Below are 22250 nucleotides of genomic sequence, written 5' to 3'. Positions count from 1 at the left end.
GGAGTTTTTCTATTAGTAAGGCTGAAACTCTCCATCTCTTGCCATAGAATGGTGGATAAAAGGGCTTGGTGAATTCTGACGGGGGGAAAAGAGTCTCTTCACATCATGTCCTGACCCCAGAGCTAGCAAATTTGAGGATGGGAGTGGAAAAAGAGAGGTGGAAAACCAGGATATGCTTCTTTTGCCACCCTTAGTCCAGTGACACCCACCTGTGCTGGGACAGGGTTAGGAATCTGGGAAGCTGATGGCCAAAATTAGCTGGTTTTCTTAGCAATGCTGATTTGTAGGGTCCTGCCCTGGGGGTCCTGTCGTGAGAGGGTTTGGGCAGGAGGAAGGAAAGTACCCAGGGAACCTCTCCCACGGGTGCAATGCACCCTCTCGTGGTCAGCACCCACGGCAGTGCCCAGGCAGCACCTGGGGGTCGGAGGTGCCCCCTGAGTGGGCACAGGGACCCACCAGCCCTCCCACAGAGCTGAGATTTGCTTTCTCCAGGCTCAGGGCACCCCAAGGCAGGCTCAGCTTTTCCACGGGGTCCCACCTCCCTCCCCACTCTGCTCTATCCGGGAGAAAACATCATTTTGACAAAAGACTTGACTTTGGCTTGTCCTCAGGCGGGAGCAGCTGCCCTTCTCCCTCTGGCTCTTTTCCCCCCCTGGGAGGAGCATGACAATAAATCAGTGCTTTGCATAAACAAAGCCCTGGGGAGGTGATGGTAAAACAGATTGCTCGGGAGCTTCAGAACTTTTTTTTCACGAGAGAAACGCAGGAGTAGTGGTTTTTTTTCTCTCCCCATAACCCCTTAACCCAGGGAGTGATTTCTCCCTCTGTGCACTCAGTTTCCCCCTCCCACCACCTGGGAGCCACAGCTATTTGCTCAAACGTGGCTCCCTTTCCTCTCGCCCCTGCAGGGGGACTGGGAGTTAAAATCCCAGTGAGTTTCCCTGCGGGAAAGCTCAGCCGCGTCCTGCAGGGATGGGAGCGGATCGGGGTGTCCCCACTGGTGGGCACGGACCCTGGTGGCAGCTCCCACCTGCTTCCTTGCGCCTTAGCGTTTGCTTCCTGCGACTTTAAAGTTCCCTCGGTGCATAAAGCAAAAGAGGGAGGAGAAAGCATTTCATCATCGCTCCCCGGAGCGGACTTATAAAAACTTTGCGCTCACGCTGCCTGGCTCACTTGCAGCCTTGGAGGGTTTTCGGTAACTCCCGCGTGGGCTGCGGGCAGCAGGACAGGCACGGGAGCCCACGAGTAGTCCCCATAATGGGAATCCACCCCGAAGCTGCCAAATCTCCAGTCGATGTGCCCAGAAGCTCCTGCTCCCGGAGTATCTTCTGCAACATCAAGGTAAGGATCGGTGCCTGGCAAGGATGTGCCATGGAGAGGGAGGAGGATGCTTGTGCATGGAGTGACCCCAGCCCATCCCACCCATCCCCACATCCCTCCCCAAACACACTGTCAGGAAAACAGAGGGTGTTTGATGATGCAGAATTTGAACATCAGCTCCTGGGGTAGTCCTGAACAGCCTCATCCTGCTCAGCACACGGGGAGGTCTGTGTGGCTCAGAGTGGTACCCTACGTGGCACTGGATGTTATACCCCATGGAGCAGCTCTCTGGGAGCTTCCCCACAGCGTCTGGTACACACTGTGCTGCTGCTTAGGGAATGATTAACCACATCCTGGTGTGAAAAGAAAACCCTGCCCTAGAATACACGGCTTGCTTAAAAACCTTGGGTGAGCAGAGCTCTGAGTGACCAAAGCCAAAGCTCGGGGGTTGAGGTGGGTTTGCTGTTCTTGCCTGGTTGGTTCCTCCCCTGCTATCATCCCAGAGCCGATCCCTGCCTGAGCTCCAGGCTCCTGAGTTCACTGCCTGTGTGAGACACCACTGGCCCCCCGACCACGTGTTGCGATTCTCACCCTGCCAACCACCCTGATTTACACCCCTGTCTTTTTTTCCCCCCACTTTTTGGCCCATTTTTGGCTGTGCACCAGGGCTGCTCCATGTGCTGGTTCCTGTCCCCAAGGCATCTGCCTGCATTGGCCAGGATTTCCCTGGGTGGGGGTGATTTTCGTGCTCCTCTTGGAATCACCTCGGAGCATCCGGGGGCAGCTGTGGGAAACAGCAGCTGCCCATGGGCACAGCAGCTTTGGATACCTGTGAGGGGCCACCAGTGGACAGGATGCCCTTGTGCCAGTGGTGCCCAGGGCTGGGGTGTGATTTCCCACTGGTGCTATTGGGTCTGAGTGTGTGTGTGTGAGTTTGTCAGCGCTTCCCAGCTGACTGTTTTGCCAGGAGAGTGTGACCATGGGTAGGGCACCGCGGTGGGGATGGGTTTGGGGTTGGTTTGCCACTCTTCTATCCTCACCTTGCACGAAGGATGGTGCTGCCTGCTCCTCTCTGAGCTGTGCTGGAGCCCCAGAAGTTCTGTGGGGATGCTGTAGGGTACCAAGGGGCTGTTCCCAACTGGCTGCTCTTCCTCCTGGAAGCTCCCGGGGCTGGAGGCATCATTCTAGATGTCTTCCAGTCCTACATCCCTGAAGGTCCCCACTGCCCAGGATGGGCTATTCCAGCAGGTGACTAGATGGCCCTTTTTTGCTGAGAGCTCCAGGAGGAAGAGCTTGAGATTCTCCTGGGTGATTTAGGGCTGCCTCTGGGCTACACTGATGTGCCTCTGAAGGGGACTGATGACCTGACCCGGAGGTGCAAAAGGTGCCCCTAACCCACTCCAGTTTGCTACAGTAATGACCATGGTTTGGGGTGAGTAAAATCACCAAAACCAGAGTCCTTCTTGCAGTTCCTGCTCTTTCCTGGAAATATGTACAGTTCCGTTCAGCTGGCAGCATGCAAAAAGCCCCTGGAGCTGGAAAAGCATTGCCAAGCCTTTTTTTAAGGATGTCAGACTTCAGGATTAAAAATTAAAAGCTCCAATAAATAAATGTTAATCCGTTTCTGCATCCCATAGGCAGCACAGGGCACAGGTTGTGGGTGCCCCAGGGGTCAGGCTGGGTGCTCAGCACACCACACTCCCCAGGGTGCTTGGTCAGGGCTGTGTCTGGAACCTTCTGTAGGGACACTTGGATGAGGGCAGATGACACAGGGGTGTCACTTTGCTGGCAGCAGGAGCTCTGGCTGTGCTGGGAGGTTCCTGGCTGCCTGTGCCCTCCAGCTCCAGTGGCTCCAGGGCTCAAGTGTTTCTTTCAAAATCAGGCAAGGAGCCTGCAGCTCTCCAGCCTGTCTGGGCACGCACCACTGAGCCTGTCTGGGGGTCCATGGAGGTGATCTCAGAGGGAGAGTTGGGGAACTGTATGTGGGAACATGTGCAAAGAGACCCCGTGAGCTGGAGATGCCAGAAGGGATGCTTAATCCCACCTCCCCACCAGTCCAGCTGCACTGAGGAAAAAACAGAGCCAGAAAAAAAAAAGCTTTAAAACTTCTTTTAATAATCTTTAAGCTGATATTTTTTCTTTTAAAACTTCTGGTTTATAAAATGCTTCTGGTTTCAAAAGTCAACAGCTCAACGCTGGCACTGTGTAAGCATGTGAAGGAGCAGTTTGAGCTCTATCCAAATGTGCTCGCTGGCATCAGATGGATGATGTGCACCATCTGGAATGGTGGGGAGTCAGGACACCCATCCCTCAGAGAAAAATTCTGGCTTTTAAGAGCAAACGTATATAACTTGGCAGGCAACAACATCCCCACCTTTTCCTGACCTGTTCACTCTTCCTGTCCTGTGACATTTGTGTTAAAAATATCTATGCATTAAAGAAATAACTGCCTCAGGGCAGGAAGGCACCAGTCTGTGTGCAGTGTCAGTCCTCTCAGCCCCCAAAAACGAGCAGGAAAGCAAAGTGTGTCAGGGGAATTTCCAGGCTTGGGAAGCTGTGGTGTGAATGGTTGGCAGTGTGGTCAGTGGCTGTGTTTGGAGGTGTTTGTAGCTCCTGTTTGCATGAGAAGGTGTTGGTGCTGTGAATGATGGATCACAGAAGGGCTTCATGCAGCCCCAGGTTGTGTGGGAGCTGCTGACATCACCCCCCACAGGGGCAGGTGCTGTAAAAGGGTTGAAATTAGTCAGACACAGCCTCCTCATCATAAGCAGTGACAGTTTCCCATGGGCACAGTATCTCCAACACAACCAAATTCCCTCCTTAGAGCAGGCTTGAAAGGCTGTGGTTAATATGTGAAAGTCCTCATCACAAAGCTCCTCTTTTATCCCTAAATCCCACTTTTTGGGGAGCATTTTGCAGTGCTGGAGCCAAAACAACAAGCTATTTTTCTGTGCAGCCCGTTTTGCCGCTCCATGTTCCCTGGGAAGGGGAACACCATCCCCTGCCCCAGTTCCCATCACTCTCGGAGGGTTTGCCAGCGCTGGACCTGTTGTCTCTGTTGTTTGGGAGCACAACAGTGCCAGGGTTGGGCATCAGAGAGGGAAAAGTCCTGGTTTGAAGGGTTCTGTGGGGGTTTGTAGGATGGGACGGAGATGGGAGTCACTGCTCGGGATGCAGGAGCGGCACAGCAGCGCTCGGGGAGGCAATTCCCTGTGGGCTCAGATCCGTCTGGTTACAGCTGAGCTCCGCTCCCTGGGGAAAGTGCCTGGTGGCAGTTCCGTGGTGCTGCTGCTGTGGAAGGTGCTCCCGGTGACACGTGGGTGTTTCGGGGCTGAGCACTCCCGGCCCGGGCTGGGTCTGCTCTGCCGTCCCAGGGCTCCGCCTGGCGCAGCTGGCAGAGTGTTTGCTGTCTGTGCTCTGTCTCCTACCTGGAACCAGCCCAGGCACTCCACTTTCGCTTTGAGTGCCTGCTCAGGTGTGGCAGGGTGGCTCCAACCCCTCCAGAAGCTGCTTGGGCTGTCTCTTCACCCGGAGCAGATATTGTTAGTGTCCCCAGTAAGGAGCCTGGAGTGTTCTGGCAATCCCACAGGGGTGCTGGGTGGGGTGATGAGAGGTTTAGTTGGATATTAGGGGGAAATTCTTCCCTGTGAGGGTGATAAGGCACTGCACAGATTATCCAGAACAGCTGTGGCTGCCCCATCCTTTGGGAGTGTTCCAGGTCAGGTTGGATGGGGCTTGGAGCAACGTGGTCTAGTGGGAGGTGTCCCTGCCCATGGCAGGGGTGGAACTGGATGAGCTTTAAGTCCTTTCAGCCCAAACCAGTCCATGGTTCTGTAATTCCTATGATGATCAGGGACAGCTCCCTGCTGGGAGGTTCACCAGAGCTCCCAGGGTTGTGCTGACTGGCACTGGGATTTTGAGGGCTTGAAGTTGTGCTGCTTGGCAAATGCAGGATGAAGTCAACCTTCAGGTGGATGCCAGCACCTGGTGGCACTGGGGACACTCATGACCTCACAGCCTAAAGGAACAAAACAGGTCTGAAATGTGCAGGAGAGGTGGATGGTTGGCGTTTTTGATACCCACACATGGCCATGAACCCCATCAGTCTCCCCCAGTCCAGAGTCCCAACCATGTGATTTAAACCTATGTTGGTCTTGGTGACCTTGGAGGTCTTTGCCAACCTTATTGGTTCTATTGTTCTATGTCCATCCTGCCCTTCCAGACATCCACTGAACAAGGATTATTTCATGGGCATTCTCTGTTTGCAGAGCCTCAGATATTTTGACTTCTTTATCTTTACTGTCTCATTCGTGGTTTTGTGCTATTTTAATTGATATTTGGTTCCCCAGAAACACGACAAGGAGGAGAGCTTTATAAATATCTTGTTATTTAGTGGAGCTGGACTGGTTTCAGCTGGAAGCTGGCGAGCTGGCGAGCTCAGGGAAGCAGCATGAAAGTGTTAGGAGCGCAGGCAGGGGGAAGCTTTCTTTTTTTTCCATGCCTGTGAACTGTCTGGCATGGAAAAGGAAGCGGGAGGGTAACGGAGCATTATTGCCACTTTTGTCAGCTGGAAAGAATCCAGGGAGAGATTTACAAGCCTTAGGGAGAGGTTTAAATTGGGTGCTGTATTGAGACAAGCAGAGGGATGGAATGGAAGAGGGTAGGATAGGGGACAGCAAGGTCAGGAGGGTGTGGGCCGCAGTGTGATAAGGCTTTACCCTAGGGTGAAGACTTTGGGGACACACAGGGTGCAGCAGACAGGAGCAGGGAGCTCTCCACTCCCTGAGGAGTCTGGATGCCTTCTGCAGAGGAAACAGGAGCCTTGCCTTGAGGTCTGAGGTCCCAACAGCAGCAGGGCAAGTTTTTTGTCCCTTCCTTTGAGGGAATTTGCTGAGGAGTGTATTTCAGAAGCCTGAAGATGTATCACTTGTGCTCTCATATCCTGTTGGCAAAGGTTATGCATTGTTTTGTTTAGCAAGAACAGGAGACTCATCAGGTCATGGGTTTGGAGGCAGCATGGCTACAGGTTCGGAGAGGAGAAAGTTGTTGTTGATTAGGGATATTTATTTAATCAAGAAAGCCAAAGGATATTCCAATGCTGGAAACTGTGCAGGGAGAGGTGGAAGGTTGGATGAGTGTTTGTAGCAAGGAAGCAATGAGGGTCCTTGGGACAAGTGGGTGGGATGGGGGGAAAGGCCCACAGTGACTGTGATCTTCCAGTGCTGGTGTTGGCACGAGGCAGCACAGGTTGGGTTGGGATGGATCCAGCACTGTGTTTTGCTGTGGATTTGGTGGGATCAGGCTCCAAGAGGGAAGAACCACCTGGTCTTCACCAGCAACACCAACTGTGGGATGAGGAAGATGGGGAAGAGCCAGATGGTAACATGGGTTGGAAAGTTTAGTGGGCTCAAGGTCTAGGAGACATGAAACAGGGTAATTTTATGAGGGGCGAGGTGGTTCAGTGCCCAAACACAAACAAGGAGTGGTCAGCGTAGATAAGATTATTGAGGGCCGAGCGGGAGAGCAGTGACGCCGATAGGGAGCACGAGGCACAGCACGGCCGCGGGAGGAGAGTGTTTACACACACTCGTGGCTCAGGGACAGCGAAGCCAGGCTGGAGCTGCCTTCAAGGAAATCAGGATTGGATCCTGATGCCCCATGAGGAGAAGAGACCTCCAGAAGACAGCGAGTGGGCAAAGAGCAAAGCGCTCAAGCCGTGGGAGTGTGTTCTGCATTGGGGTAGATTTTCCTTGAGGGAGGCGGCAAAGCCTCACACCTGACATGTGAGGGTCTGTCCCAGCAACCCTCCCCAGCCAAACCCTCTGTTGTGGGCCAAGCTGGGCTGGTCCAGACCTTGTGAGGGCACTGGGATATGGTGCATGGCTGTGTTTGTTGCAAGAAGAACAATATTGTCTGTTCATGTGACAGTTGGGGGCTGTAAAACCTGTGCCGCTTGGCAGTAGACACTCATCATTCCAACATGCTTCAGGCAAGCCTTCATCACTTTAACTTTATAGTCTTCTATTTTTGCAGTAGAAATAACATTTAGGAGCAAAATTCTGCTGCTTGAGCATGCTCAGAGGTTCTGTGCTGAGGGACAGGCTGTGTGCAGTGTTTGGTTCCTTCTGTGGAACTCACATAACCATAGTGTGTTAAGGAGTTGGAATGGAGCTTAGAGATCATCCAGCCCCAACCTCTGCCCTGGGCAGGGACACCTCCCACCAGAGCAGGTTGCTCAAGGCTCATCCAACCTGGCTGTGAACACTGCCAGGGTTGGGGCAGCCACAGCCTCCCTGGGCAACCTGGGCCAGTGTCTCACCACCCTCACAGCAAAAACTTCTGCATGATACCTAACCTAAATTTCCTCTTTCAGTTACTTCCCATTGCTTCTTGTCCTGTCACTGCAGTTCTTAACAGAGTCTCACCCTGAAATGTTGCACTTTTTTTCACCTTTCACAGTGCTTTCTGACCTTAAAATCCAGACAATGCCCCTAGGAATGTGATGCCAAGGAGGGATGTATTTTCCCAGACGTATCCCTATACTTTCCATTTCCAGCTGATATATTCCCCTCAGGCTGTGTGATCTCAGCTGCCCTACTGCTGCATCAGATAGCATCATCTTCCCAAAGCCCTGGTCTCTGCAGAGCAGAGGAAGGCTCCCACCTGGAGGAGTGTTCTCCTGGCTCCTGGAGGAGTCTCCTGGCTCCTGCAGGCTTCACAGAGGTGGATCACTCCTTTGAAATGGAAAGAAACCTGAGTACTTGTTGGACACATCTCTGAATGAGGTTTGGGTTGGGACTGACATAATCGTTGCCAGCTGTCACTATCCAGATCACAGAAGGACCAGTCCTCTCTTTTCCCTGCAATAGGGTGGTTTTCTCTTCCTTTGGAAAAAGCACAGCCCTGGGAGGTGCTGGTCCCCATGAGGTGTGTGTGGGGGGGGGAGCAGCCTGTCTGCCAGGGACCTTCCCCCAGGCATTTGCTTCCCTTTCAGATGAAGATCCTCTTGGAAAGGAGTCAAGTGCCTTGTATAAACAGCCTGGAGTCAGGATCAGTCAGGCTCTGAAGGAAGCGTGGGGATGATTAAGAGGGGATTTTGTGCGTGGGTGCATGTTGGTGCATGCTTTTGGCCTTTCCAGGCTGCTCCCTGTGACTGCTCCTTGCCTGCAGCTCCAAAAATACTCCAGACTCTGATGGGATCATCTGCTCTGGAGGGTCAGTACTTGGGAGTGTCCTCAGCTCCTTAACCTCCCACCGTGTCTTCACCTCCATGTCCACTTTGCATCAGCAAAACCTCCATGCACATGAGCTTGGCTCTTCCTTAAAAACCCCATGTTGTCTCTAGGGAAGGTGGATGGTGGCAGCTCTGTGCCCTCCCAGGGCTGGAAGGGCCCAGGTTGGGGCTGGTTTCCATGGAGCTGCAGGTTGTGGGTGGTCAGCACGGACACATGGGGATGGGAACACATGGTGAGAGGGACAGAGATGAGAGAGACCTGTGGGGACATGGGAGAGTGGTGCCCCTCATCTCCACCAAGTAAGCCCCTCTACCAGCTATTTGCACTCAGAGCCTTCCAGGTTTGGGCTGTCTTTGTCTTAACTAAAACTGTCTTCTAAGAGCAGGGTAAGGCTTAAAGCAGGCACATCGCTCACCTCCAGACAGTTGGAGTGCGTCTGGAAAAGCTGAGCTCCAGCTGCATAAGTCCTGGAGCAAAGGCTGTTTTGGGTGGCAACATCTTCTCAGGGAAAAAAAAATCTCCCCTGCCCTTCCCCTCCCATCCTCCAGGCTCTCTGCAGCCAAGGGCAGAGACTGCTGTGTGGTCTCAGGGTGGGATTGGATCTCCGGAGTATCCTTCTGGCTCTGCTGCCTTTCCGGCTCACCCTGCTCACAGGAGCTGGATTCGAAGGACTCATGGGCAGGGGGAAGCAGTCCCACCCCACAGCTTTCCTCTCCCTTCACAGGTGCTCTCCAGCTGCATTTCTCCCACCTTGCCTTCCCTCATGGCAGGCAGTCCTAGCTTGCTCCCAGGCATCTTGGGATCTATGGGCTTGTTTTGTCCATCCCCAGGTTATCACCAAGGCATCAACCCACCTTGAGCCACCTCCTGCCAGCTCTGCCTTCTCCTCCCTGCTCTCTCCAACCTCAGTTTGTCCCTCTCCTCTCCCGCTGTGGTTCCCATGGTCCTTCCTTGCCTCCACCTTCTCCCCATCCCCTGCCCTCTCCAGCATTCTGGGGCACCAAGCTCCCTCCCCCTCCTCATCTTCCCTCCCCACCAGCATCCTCTGTGTCCCCAGTACTTCATCTGCCCTGGGATCGGGCTGACATTTGCTGCACTAAATTCAGCCTCGTTGATCCACCCTCTTCCCTCCCTGTTGGTAAACAGCTTTGCTTCCCCAGCTGACGCCTCGAACCAGGAGAGCTCTGCTTGCAGCTGCTCTGCGGCTCGGGCGGTCCCGACCTGCTGCTCTTCAGCCTTACGTGCACCAGTGACTTTGGTAGGGTCTGGCCAGAGCTGCAGGAACAAATATTGATGTCGTCTGGCAACAAGTTCTCCATTCTCATCCTCACAGGAGTCACCTCTCTGCTCCAGACCAGCCCACAGTGTCCCAGGTCAGGGCTGGGGTAGGGCAAGGCGGTGGATGCAGCTTCTATCCTCAGGACCATGTGCTGGGATGGGGCTTGGAGCGTGGGAGTTGCTAACTGGGGAGTGTTGAGGTCATTGTGCCTCCAGAGTTTACTGGCAGATGTTTCGCTTCCACTTTGTCCCTGTCTGGGAGGATTTCCCATGTTACACCCCACACGGCTGCTCTGCAGCTTTCTGTCAGGGCAAAGTCCCAGCCTGGGAGTTTGTCCTCTCCTGCTTGGCTACCCTGGTGGCAGGTGCCAGCCTGATGCCAGCTTGGCTGCTAGCACCTCTCTAAGGTGTGGCTGGGGAGTCTGTGATGGCAACTTGTCCATGTGACCCTTCTCCCCTCTTTTGTTGGGTGTTTGCCTTTCTCCTTTGACTTTCCGCTGGGCTCCAAGCTATTCCCGCTCTGCCCTCACACTGTCAGGGCTCCACTTTGTCCCTCACCTCCATCCTTGTCTCTCTCAACCCTTATGATTTTATATACCTAGCTGGGTCTTCTGGCTGGAACTGCCCTCCCTCGCAGGAGAAGCTGCCCAAGAAACCATCTTCCACCCCGATCATCATGCAATCGCTGGACCTGCCTCTGCATCCCCTTCTGCTCCCCCAGACACCTCTCCACCCACTTATGGCATCCACATCCTCCGTGTTGGGTGGACAATTTTGGTCTTGTGTGATTTGTTTGTTCTCAGTCAGTGGGTCAGAGCTCCTGGGCACTACTGTCCTTCCCAATAGATACCAATAAGGAGTTATTGCTGCTCTCCTGGCCAAGGACATCAGGAATTTGTCAGGCCTGCAGTACCTTTGATCCCACATCCATCATCCTGTGCTTCCCACCATTATCTGTGTGGGACACTCTTCCGGCATTCAGCAAATATTTGATTTCCTGTCAATTGAAATGAAAAGACCTTTCCTCCCCCTTTTTTTTTTCTCAATGATTTGAAAATACTTTTGGCATGGTGTAGACACATCCCATTCCAAGAAAAATAAAGGAAAACTGCTCTGTCTAAATATAGATCAAAAGACAATATATGAGCTGCCTCTTGCATCCCTGGCTGGGACCTCTTGCCTCTCCCAGGCCACCCGGGCTCTCTCCACCACTCTTCTGCCCTGTTCCTAAACTCCCTGTGTTCCCTTCCTCCATTCAGCTCCTACTTGGCTCACAGCCAGCTCCAAGGGAAAGATACTGGGTTTGGAATGCTACCGAGGTCTTGCAGTAGTGAGACCACGTTGTGCATATTTCATCCTTTCCCTCTGGGGCTTTTAAAACCCTGTTTTGACTTTCTCTTGTAACACTCCTTGGAGCAGGTTCTGTTAATTCACTTTACAGCTAAGTGAATCCAAAGATGGTCCCTGCCAGAGGTACAGCTGTTGGCCAACGCCAACTCGAGTACACTCACGCAGGACGTGGTCGCCAGCAGTTACGCAGCAGCAGGACACTATGGCCTCAAATGGCCTCAAGTGGAGCATGGAGAGGTTCAGATTGGATATTAAGGAAAATGTCTTCACTGCAAGAGTGGTTAAAGATTGGAACAGGCTGCCCAGGAAGTGGTGGAGTCACCATCCCTGGGAGTGTTCACAAACCTGTAGACATGGCACTTTGAATATAGTGTAGTGAACAGGACTGTGCTTGGTTGAAGGTTTGACATGATGATCTTGGAGGTCTTTTCCAACCTTTATGAGTCTATGATTCTAACTGGGTGCTAACTGGGATGGCACTTTTTGTTTACTCACAGGTGTTTGTGCTGTGCCATGGGCTTCTCCAGCTCTCTCAGCTCCTCTACAGTGCCAACTTCAAGAGCAGCCTTACCACCATTGAGAAGCGCTTTGGGCTCTCCAGCCTCTCTTCGGGTTTCATCTCCAGCTTGCATGAGGTAACTGGGTGAGAAGCACCCAAAGGGAGGCCAGAATGTGTGGGGCACCTTCCCAAAATAGGGTATCAGGGTTGTTCACACCTAGTGCTCCCTCGGCCATGCCTATGTGTGCTGGATGAAGCAGCTATTGCTGTGCGCTTGGACAGCTCTTCACACTTTTCACTTCTGCTCACCACGTGCTAGGAGGATGAATTTAGGGTTTTGTGGTCATGGTCCTGTAGCCAAGAGCTGACTTTCACTAGATGGAATGCCAGAATGATTTGGGTTGGAAGGGACCTTAAAGCTCATCTCATTCCACCCCTGCCATGGGCAGCGACACCTCCCACCAGCCCAGGTTGCTCCAAGCCCCATCCAACCTGGCCTGGAACACTCCCAGGGATGGAGCAGCCACAGCTGCTCTGGGCAACCTGTGCCAGTGCCTCAGCACCCCACAGGGAAGAATTCCTTCCCAATATCCCATCTAGCTCTGCTCTCTCTCAGTTTAAGGTAAATTGCTGATCTGGCCAAGGATTTTCTGACAAACACTATCTAGTCAAGAACATCTCTGCAACAGGTTTTCTAGTTCACATTTTCAGGAATTCTATCCTTCCTGGTAGCTCCTCAGGGCCAACTAGGAAAAGAACTGCTGACAGAGACTTTCTTTAGCTGCCACAGGCAAAGTGCTTGGTGCCAGCACACCTTGCTAGTCTTCTTGCATGGGATCCTCCACCAAGATGGTGGGCACTGGGAATCCTTCCAGGTCCTTGGAGAAGTGGATGCCCAAGTCTTACCTTAACCAGTACCTCCATCTGGGGTAACTGGTTTAGAGCCTGTTGAGACTTCCCACTGGCTGTGCCTGTGTGAGCTGCACTGCTTGTCCAGGACAGTCATCTTTTTGCATTGGTGCCTGCAGCAATTCCAAGGGCAAATCCCACAAAGAGACAAACAAGGAAGCTCATGTAAACATGAATAAAAAGTGTTCTTAGCCATACACAGAATCACAGGATGGTTTGGGTTGGAAGTGACCTTTAAAGGCCATCTAGTCCAAACCCCTGCAATGAGCAGGGATGGCCTCATCATGCCGGAGTTAAAATGTTTAGCTTGTCCCAAGCTGGCAAAGCCTATGGAATGGTAATTTTGTGGTCTTCACGCACTTGCCCAAGTGAGCTGCATGGTTTCGTGGCTTTTATCTGATTGTATCTGTGGCTGAGTCCCTTAAGGGACTCAACATCCTCTGTGACATCTTCTAACATTGCTCCCATGTCTCTGTGCCCTTTCCAGATTGGCAACGTGGTCCTCATCATCTTTGTCAGCTACTTCGGCAGCCGCGTCCACCGCCCGCGGGTGATCGGCATTGGGGGTCTCCTGCTGGCCCTGGGGGCCTTCCTGGTCACTCTGCCCCACTTCCTCTCAGAGCCTTACGAGTACACCACGCTCAGTGGCAGTAAGTGCTGCCAGCTGTGCCAGCACAAACCCATCTCCAGGTGTGCTGGGCTGGGCTACCTGTACCTGCCCTAAGAGAGACACTGGATGTGCCACACACACGATTAAACACAGTGTTGGGAGAGAAAGGTTTAAGGCAAAGGTTTGGTGTTTTAAATCTGCTCTCAGTAGAGCTTTGCAACCCCTTCTGTATGCAGTAATTATGTGTGGGATCCCTTCTGCCTCTCCCAGGTGTGTTATTCCAACTGTGCTCTGGTCATAAAATCATGGAATGGTTTGGCCTGGAAGGGATCTTAAAGATCATCCAGTCCCCAACCCCCTGCCCACAGAGCCTCTCCCTCTCTGTTCCTGCCCAGGTAAAACAGGAGAGCAAAGCCCAGTGGTTACAAAAACCAGCCCTGGCTTAGGGTTGCTCTCATTAAACCAAGAGCATCCTTAAGCCATGGCATGAACCCTTTAAGTCTGATTGAAATCACAGCCTGATTCTTGGCGCTGCTGACCTTAGTATAATATTCCAAAGGAAGGACAAGGTGATGAGAACTGCTAAATAAAACAAGCAATCCATCACAAATCCAGCAGTGTGTGCCACCTCAGCACATCTGGGAGATTTAGGGATTGAGTGTGGGAGGAGGCAGGGGATGTGTCCAGTGTTGTGATGCCCATTTTTCTCCCTTCCAGGTAACAAAAGCCAGGTCCAGACTGAGCTCTGCTATGCAGAGAACAAGTTTGTGTGCCCAAACACCACCCAGGACCCTCAGAAGGAGGCCAGCAGCATATGGGCCATGATGGTCATAGCCCAGCTGCTGGCTGGGATCGGGACCGTTCCCATCCAGCCCTTTGGCATATCCTACGTAGACGACTTTGCAGAAGCCAACAATTCCCCACTGTATGTTGGTAAGTGGGACCACTGCTGTATAACAGCTTGTTTCAGAGAATCAGGGAATGGGTTGGGTTAAAAGGCACCTGAAAGATCATCCAGTTCCACTCCTCTATCATGGAGTTAAACTGACCAGGTTCAACCTGGCCTAGACCAGGTTGCTCCAAGCCCTGTCCAACCTGGTCTTTCCTTCTTAGAGGTGAGATGTCAAGTGAGATGTCAAGTTGAGATGTAGGTGCTCATCTGGAGAGGAACCCAAGGACATGGGTTGAGCAGCCAGTGAGACTCAGATGAGACCCTCCCCCATTGAAACAATGAAATCTTCTCCAAGACCATCTCCTGCTCTTACTGAGCATTGGTTGGCCATGTCTAACCAGAGGTGTGGCAGCCTGCAGAGCAGTTAACACAGGTCCAGAACTAGCACTTTTGCTGTGGAATTGGTCCCTGCCCAGCTGAGACTCCCAGGCTCAGGAGGAATTCATGACTGCTAAGCCACAGGTCCTGGTTTCCATATTAAACTGCTTTTATCCCCTGGGAATGTCAAACCCCTCCTGGTGCTGACCTGCCTATTATGTGAGCTTCAAGCCCAATCCATACGCTATTTAAAAACCCAGTTCCTCCTGGTGCCAGACAATGTCTTCAGAGCAGCCAAGGGTGTCAGAGTGATTTAGGAGTCCAAAGCGGATATTCCAAAATGAGGTAAGCACTAGAGGAGAAGGAAAGCTCTTGGGACTAGACTCCCAAGGACAGGCTTTGGACCAGCACTGGAGTGCTTGGCAGGGTCTCCAGACCCACACAGGCACGCTGAGATCCAAAATCCTGTTGGAAAGATCTGCTGCACCACCACAGAGCTCTGCAAAAAGACTCGCCTGGGAGTAGTGCTCAGTCCTCTCAGCTCATAGTAGTTTGGGCTGGTAGAAGGAGGGGCAGAATCGGAGGATCACAGACTAGTCTGAGTTAGAAGGGACCTTAAAACATCTCATTCCACTCCCTGCCATGGGCAGGGATACCTCCCACTGGACCGGGTTGCTCCAAGCCCCAAGCATCCTTATGGTTCCCCCTGTAGTGAGGAGTCACTGTTCCTACAACCTCTGAGTGCCCTATGAATTCCCAAACCTGCAAGTAAAATGAAGGACAGGGGATTGAATGACCCTGAAAAGTTCTGGGGATGAAGGCAAATGGGACTGGTGTGTTGTTTCTAGCAGAGGTGATCACTTAGGGCTGGGGGAATGAATGTCTTTGTCAGGGTGGGTAGCTACTGGGGATTTGGGTTGCCTCACTACAACGTAAATACCATCACCCTCTGAGTCTGATTTGGTTGGATGATCAGTGCAGTTCAAGCTAACTGTGTCCTTTTGAACATCTTAAGAATGTCATGCAAAGAGTTTCTGTCAGGGAGAGAATTGGATCCTTTTGTTCCATATGAGTCAAAAGGAAACATTCTGACCTGCAGGTTATCTCTTTCCAAATGGGGTGGTTCAGCTGAACTCAGGGTGGGTTATCTGCTGGCCTTTTTGTCCTCAGCATCTTTCACCTCTGCTGATGTTTGCACCAAATCTTTTTGCTTGGGATGGGTTTGTTTCCTTGGCCTCCTGTAGGACCTCATAGAATAGCCTGAAAGATTTGTACAATCTGAAGAGAAACCAGAGTGGTGAAGGTCTCCAGTACCTGTGGGAGCACAGGATGTCCCTGTCCTGCTGCTCGCTGGGGCTCTCCTGGTGAATCATGGATATTCACAATGTAGCTGACAACTTTTAGTGCATTGTCAAAGCTTTGATTGCAGCAGAGCAGAGGGACATTTGCTGCAGGCAAATCCTGCTAGACAAGCACTACCATCAGTGTCTGAGCAATGGGGACCTTCTCATCACATGCCACATGACAAAAGGTGGTGTGGTAACACCATTCCTGCCTCAGGTGGGAAGACAGAAGCCATATCTGTACTGAAACTACTGTTCCCTACTCACATTGGCTCTCTCTGCTCCCTTTTCCCAGCCATCCTCTTTGCCATCGCTGTGTTTGGCCCTGCCTTTGGGTACCTGCTGGGATCCGTGGTGCTGCGGCTCTTCGTGGACATCGGAAGGGTTGACATTGGTGAGTAGCAATGGTTCTAAAAGCCCTTCATGAGTCAGAGGGTCACTCAGAGATGAGTGACCCACAAAACCCACTGCCCCGGACAGACCTGACCTGGGATAGCACCCTTAGCACCCTTCTCTGCTCTATCTCCCCATGAGGAAGGACACAGGTGGTCCTGAAGCCACCACTGCTGCAGAGCCCTGCGGTAGGGACATTTCACTGCCTGACTCGTGGCACTGCACTGGTGGCAGTGGCTGGAGTCTGCCTACTGCCACCACCCCAGCATGGTGGTGGAGGGGAGCAGGGACATCTGAAGCATCCAGGGATGGAGAAGACAACCACAGGGCAACTATTTTCCTATGGATACACAGCAAGGCTTGAGTCTACTCATTCTCCTCCAAACCAACCTTCACCAGTATCTGCAGAGAGAGAGACCAAGCCAATGCCACCACGGGGATAATTATCTTCATCCACAGCATGTGCTTGTTGTTTCTGGTAACTTAGTCACTGAAGAATCCTCCCCACATCCATCATAATGTGGCTTTTCCTGTGCTTCCTTCAAGAGATCAGAGCCTGCCTGACCTTTTTGTCTAGTGCCTGATAAGAATGATAAATGAAACTGGGCAGGAAATGCTAAGGAGCCTTGGACCACTCTCCCAGCAGCAGAAGGAGTGAGCAGACTCTGCCCGGTTGCTCCATGATGGTGTCCTAGCTGCAGAGTGGAGTGGTCCTGTTTGGGGAAGCAGGACAATGGTTTGGTGGGGTGTGGACTCCTCTTCTGCTGCTCCCTGGCACGGGGCTCCCGCCTGGAGCTGCCACTGGTTCCTTTCCCAGAGGAGCTGTGGTCCCTACACCAAGCCAAGCAACCTGCCAAACCTCCTGTGAGCATGGCCTGGCACAGCCAGAGGATGTGTGCGCTGGAGACGGAGAGACTCTCACCTGCTCCTCCTTTTTCCGGAGCAGGCGCCCGGAGTTTGGGCCACTCGGAAACCAGGCTCATTAGCAGTGCTCCTCCATCGGCACAGGGCCTTCCCCTGCTCTCTGCAAGCAAGGAATCAAGCCTGGAACAATGGGAGAGCAATGTTTTCCAGGAAAAGGGCATGCCCTTTCCCGGTCCTTGGCTCCGCATCCCTGGCACCCACTGTAGGTTCCAGGCAGAGGAGGATGGATGTGGACCCTGGAATCTCTGCCTGGCTGGCTGGCTCAGGGGGAAGAGCTGAGCCTGTGCCATCAGCAGCTTCCATGCTGGCTAAATCCATCCTGCAGTCATTTGGGAGGCTCAGTGCAGTTGGGATGAGTGGCAGTACAGGGCAAAAGAGGTCAAACACAACCAGGGTTGGTCTTGCTGCCAGTGCTGGTGGGAGCTCTGGCATCCACTCATTTGCTCTTCTGTGTCGGTGGAGAGACTCTTGGGCTGTGCCCACAGGGGCTTTTCATGCTCCACTGATCCATAAGGACCATATTGTCCAGTGGATATTTGTCCCTTTGACCTGTGGAGCTCTTACAGTGTGTCCCTTGTGTCCCACAGCAACAGTGACCCTGACGCCGATGGACCAGCGGTGGATTGGAGCCTGGTGGCTGGGACTGCTGATCTCCTCGGGCTGCTTGGTGCTCACCTCCATCCCCTACTTCTTTTTCCCTCGGTACATGCTGAAAGGAGAGGTAAGATCTCAGCCCTGGAAAGTCTTGGAGCCAGGGATGTGCTTGGGGAGGGAATCCGTGTCCCCGGAGGAGAGGGGTGGGAGGGAGGAAGGGAGCCCTGCAACCCTTTCCCTTTAAAACAGACTTCAAAAGATGCAGAATTATTCAAATGCATCATTTCAGTGTCTTGAAAGCCAAACCCCACTGGGTTTGTCTCAGAACCAGTTCAGTTTGGGTTTGAAGTTGTTTAATCACTGACTCTTTAAAGGTCAAATTCAAACCCAAAGTATTCCATGGTTATGGCTAGAGGACTCCCCAGACTTGAGCTGAGCTGTCTCCAACTTTCATTCTCAGACTTCTTGCAGGATTACAAAAGAGGTCTCTTGTCAGAGTTCAGGAGAGGAAAGCTTTCCACATTCTTTAAACCTCTCAGCAATGAGCTGTTGTCTTGCCTCTCTGCTCAGGAGCTGCTGTGATGTTTGAGATCCTGCACCCCCTTAATCTTTGAATCCCAGACTGGTTTGGGTTGGAAGGACCCTAAAGCTCATCTTAGGCAAGGACACCTCCCACCAGCCCAGGTTGCTCTAAGCCCCATCCAACCTGGCCTGGAACACTCCCAGGGAGGGAGCAGCCACAGCTGCTCTGGGCAACCTCTGCCAGTGCCTTATCACCCTCCCAGGGAGGAATTCCTTCGCAATATCCCACCTGTCCCTGCCCTCTGGCAGTGGAAAGCCCTTCCCTGTGTCCTGTGCCTCCATCCCTTGTCCCAAGTCCCTCTGCAGCAATCTTGGAGCCCCTTTATGCACTGGAAGGGGCTCTAATGTCTCCCTAGAGCCTTCTCCAGGCTGAACACCCCCAACTTTCCCAATCTGGGGAAGTGCTCAAGGCCAGGTGGGATGGGGCTTTGCCATAACCATCAGGCTTGGGATCAGCTGGGACAGCTCCTGCCCCGTCTCACTGCACATCTGAATGGTGGTAGCCACCCATGGGTGGTCCCCTCTGACCACTGCTGCTCCTCTCTCCTCTTGCAGGGCCGGAAGTCCGAGGCTGGCATGCTCAGGAATATGGAGAAGGGAGCGGCCGAGGAGACCTCCCTGCTGGAGTTTATCAAAAGTAAAGAGCTGGCACACATGGGCGAGGGTGGGTGGGATGCTGGGTGCATGGGCACCACCATGCTGGGGATCTCAAGCCAAGGGGACTTGTTGGAAGGCATTGAGTCTGTCCAGCACATTGTGTGGAGATGCCAGGGCTACAGCACGTCCTTCCCCAAGGACCACAGGAAGGTGGGCAAAGCCTCTTGACATAGTGAGCATAGTCCTCTTGAGGTCTGTGGGGCCTGAATTATTTCCAGAGATTGGTTTGAGGGCCTTCAAATGGCCTGAGTGTGCTGAGAACTGCTCACTGGGAGGTTTAACCACAGCCCCAGGAGTGTGCGTGGGGCTGTGGCATCACTAGCCATCCCTTTCAGGAGGTCACCCCACTGCAGCTGTTTATGTGCAGCCAACATCGGCTCAACTAGGGACGTCACTGCCAAGGGATCAGACTAATGACTCTTCTTAGCTCCATGGTGGTTTCTTCCCAGCTGAAGACACTCCCTCCTTCCCTCTCCATCCACAGTCCCCCGGAGCTGCCAGCTCCCTCTGCTCCCACCCTCTGAGCTTTGATGGATGCTGCAGCTCTCCCCAGCACTCTCTGCTAATTACAAAGGCTCATTAGAGACCAAATAAACAGAGCTGCTCCCGGGGAGCCTGGAATCAGTCTGCCTCTACTGACAGGGACAAGGGACATGATGTCCCACTAAAAAAACGCTGTGTTTATCCATGGTCCTGCCAACTGCCAGCACACGTTGAGGATGTCTCCCCTCCCCTCTTCCCGTGGCCACGGACATCCCCAGTATTACCTCACTGGGAACAGCCTAAGGGTGGGGTTTTTTCCCAGTACAGATTGCTGGTGTGAGGATCACATGGCTAAAAGAGATTTTTCCTCCTGTTTCTCTTGTAGAATTCCCAAAGATGTTCCTCAGGCTGCTGTTCAACCCCCTCTTCATCCTCCTGGTGCTGGCTCAGTGCAGCTTCTCCTCAGTCATTGCGGGTCTGGCCACCTTCCTCAACAAATTCCTGGAGAAGCAGTATGGTGCCACCTCGTCCCGAGCCAACTTCCTCATAGGTGAGCATGGATGGAGGTAAAAACTATCCATCAGCACAGCCAGCCACCCGTACTCCCCAGGATTTTCAAACCCTGCAGTAGAAGTCACTGGAAACTCATTTTTGGTGGAGACCTAGGGCTGACCTTGGGGTGACTGGTGACTTACTTTCCTGACCTGAGGTTTCCCAGCTGTCTTAGGCATGGATAATGGTGGAGTCTGTGGGTTCTCCTGACTTCCACGAGGTGCCCCAAGCCACCCCCTGCCCGCAGATTGGTGCTGGGCAAGCAGGACCCCCCTGATGCCTCCGTTCCCCTGCAGGAGCTGTGAACCTGCCAGCAGCAGCTCTCGGGATGCTCTTGGGAGGGATCATCATGAAACGCTGTGCCTTCTCCCTGCGCGCCATCCCCCGCTTCGCCGTGGTGGTGCTCGTCTTCTCCATCCTCATCTGCCTGCCCATCTTCTTCATGGGCTGCTCCACGGGGCACATCCAGGGCATCTACCCCTCCAGGTAATGCAGCTGCTGGGGCTGCTCCCAGCTCCTTGTTCCTCCAGCTCTTGTCCTGCTTAGCCATGGGGTGGGATACATGCAGGTAAGGAGGCAGTAGACATCACCACACTGCTGCTTGCTCCTTGATCCCACTGCCTGGAGGACGTCCAAGCACTTCACAGCACAGAGAGCTCAGGAGGGCATTTATCCCAGATTTTCTGTGCCAAACAAGCAGGGTTTATTTTTACACTCTGGATTTTTAGGGGAAATTTAGGGTGTTCGGGCACTGGAATATTGCCCAGGGAGGTGATGAAGTCACCATCCCTGGAGGTGTTTGAGAGGTGTCTGGATCTGGCACCGGAGGCTATGGTTTAGGGTTTATAGCAGTGACAGGTTAATGATTGGACTTGATGATCTTAGAGGTCTCCTCCAACCTTGATGGTTCGATGAAATTAATAATAGTACCTGTGTCCACATCACCTCACATGCTCCCTGTGTTCCAGCTGGACATCACCTTTCTCCTTACCTGGGCGGAAACGTCTGGCTCTTACCATGACTTTTTAAGATTAAAAATGACATTTAGACACCACCAAGGCTTGATGTAGCACTCTACATGGTGGTCATTTCCCAGTGCACTGCAGCAAGGAAGAGGTTTCTGGTGCCATCTTCCAGCAGGACATGAAGCAGCTCCATCCAACCCAAGCTCTCTGGTACCACATTCCCACAGGATTCAGACTGTGCACTCGCTTAGGTAGTGAGGCAAGACAGTACAGATCCCTGGGTTTGTCCTCTTGACCTCCACGCTGTCATCAGGCTTGTTTGGGAACATGCCCACTTCCAGTTTCTGTCTGCATGGCGTTTCCAGCTGGGGCTGTTCACACATCTGTTTGTGCAGCTCTGGATGGAGCCCAGCTCCATTTTTCCAGGCATTTGGCCGATTAGTTTTTCAGCTGGGGAGGCAAAAACAAAACCCCAAAGAAGTGTGTGAGTACTTGTTTGCAGACATAACGTGATTCCTGCGCCATTCACTGCACACTTCCAGAGGTACCTGCAGGGATCGGGGCCTGGCAGGAGGCCAGGCTGCTGCTGGCAGTGTCCCAGCACAAACAGGAATGGGGGAACTGGGCCACTAGTAAGAGGGATTTTTTTGTTTTCTTCCTCCTGTCCTATGTCTTAATTTTTTCCCCCATATTCCCCCTCCTTTTTTTGGCAGTACACTGAGTTCCCAGCAGCAGCTTAAGTCGCCGAGTGGATGCCACTGCTCCGAGCAGCTCTTTCACCCAGTGTGTGGGGAAAACAACGTGGAGTACATCTCCCCCTGCTTCGCTGGCTGCACCAACAGCATCACCAATTCCTCCTTTCCCAAGCAAGTGGTGAGTAAAGCCAAAGGTTTGCAAAGCAGTGTGCCCCTTGCTTGCTGCTGCCAGCAGAGTGAGGCTGCAGGAACCTGACACATGCGCTAAGTGGGGGTAGAAGCTTTTAGACGTGGTGTGCAGGGAGGTCTAGCAGAGAGCTAGAGTCCTGGGAAGGTGCCATGGAGAGCTGCTGGGGGGTCTGCTTGGAGAAACAGGGATGGTGGCACACCCCAGTGCAGGGTGCCATGGCCATGCCTTAAAATTGGAGCTGGTGCTCTCCTTGGTCTTCTGCAATGGGATGTGTTCTGATGCGTCACTAGAACTCTGCTCTTGGTTTTGGAGTCTTACGTCTGTTCTGTTCCAAACGTTCCCAACAGATCTACAGCAACTGTTCGCTGATCCATGCTGGGAACAGGCTGTCCTCTGCCAAG

At 52.9% G+C, this 22250-nt stretch overlaps 1 protein-coding gene across 1 annotated transcript in view; it reads left to right on the top strand.

Annotated features, from left to right (window-relative positions):
• Positions 1 to 1257: 1257 nt before the first annotated feature.
• Positions 1258 to 22250, top strand: part of SLCO2A1 (solute carrier organic anion transporter family, member 2A1) — a 21773-nt gene continuing 780 nt past the window's right edge. Inside the window, 11 exon segments of the mRNA XM_009076205.1 lie at positions 1258 to 1341; positions 11681 to 11818; positions 13079 to 13241; positions 13919 to 14134; positions 16110 to 16208; positions 17719 to 17852; positions 18863 to 18944; positions 19833 to 19997; positions 20296 to 20485; positions 21678 to 21837; positions 22197 to 22249. Coding sequence (XP_009074453.1) covers positions 1258 to 1341; positions 11681 to 11818; positions 13079 to 13241; positions 13919 to 14134; positions 16110 to 16208; positions 17719 to 17852; positions 18863 to 18944; positions 19833 to 19997; positions 20296 to 20485; positions 21678 to 21837; positions 22197 to 22249 — 1484 coding nt within the window.

The sequence above is a fragment of the Acanthisitta chloris genome, unplaced genomic scaffold (genome assembly GCF_000695815.1).
Source record: "Acanthisitta chloris isolate BGI_N310 unplaced genomic scaffold, ASM69581v1 scaffold7180, whole genome shotgun sequence".
NCBI lineage: Eukaryota > Metazoa > Chordata > Aves > Passeriformes > Acanthisittidae > Acanthisitta > Acanthisitta chloris.
The sequence above is the reverse complement of the archived record's forward strand: the minus strand, read 5'-3'. Positions and strand labels throughout refer to the sequence as shown.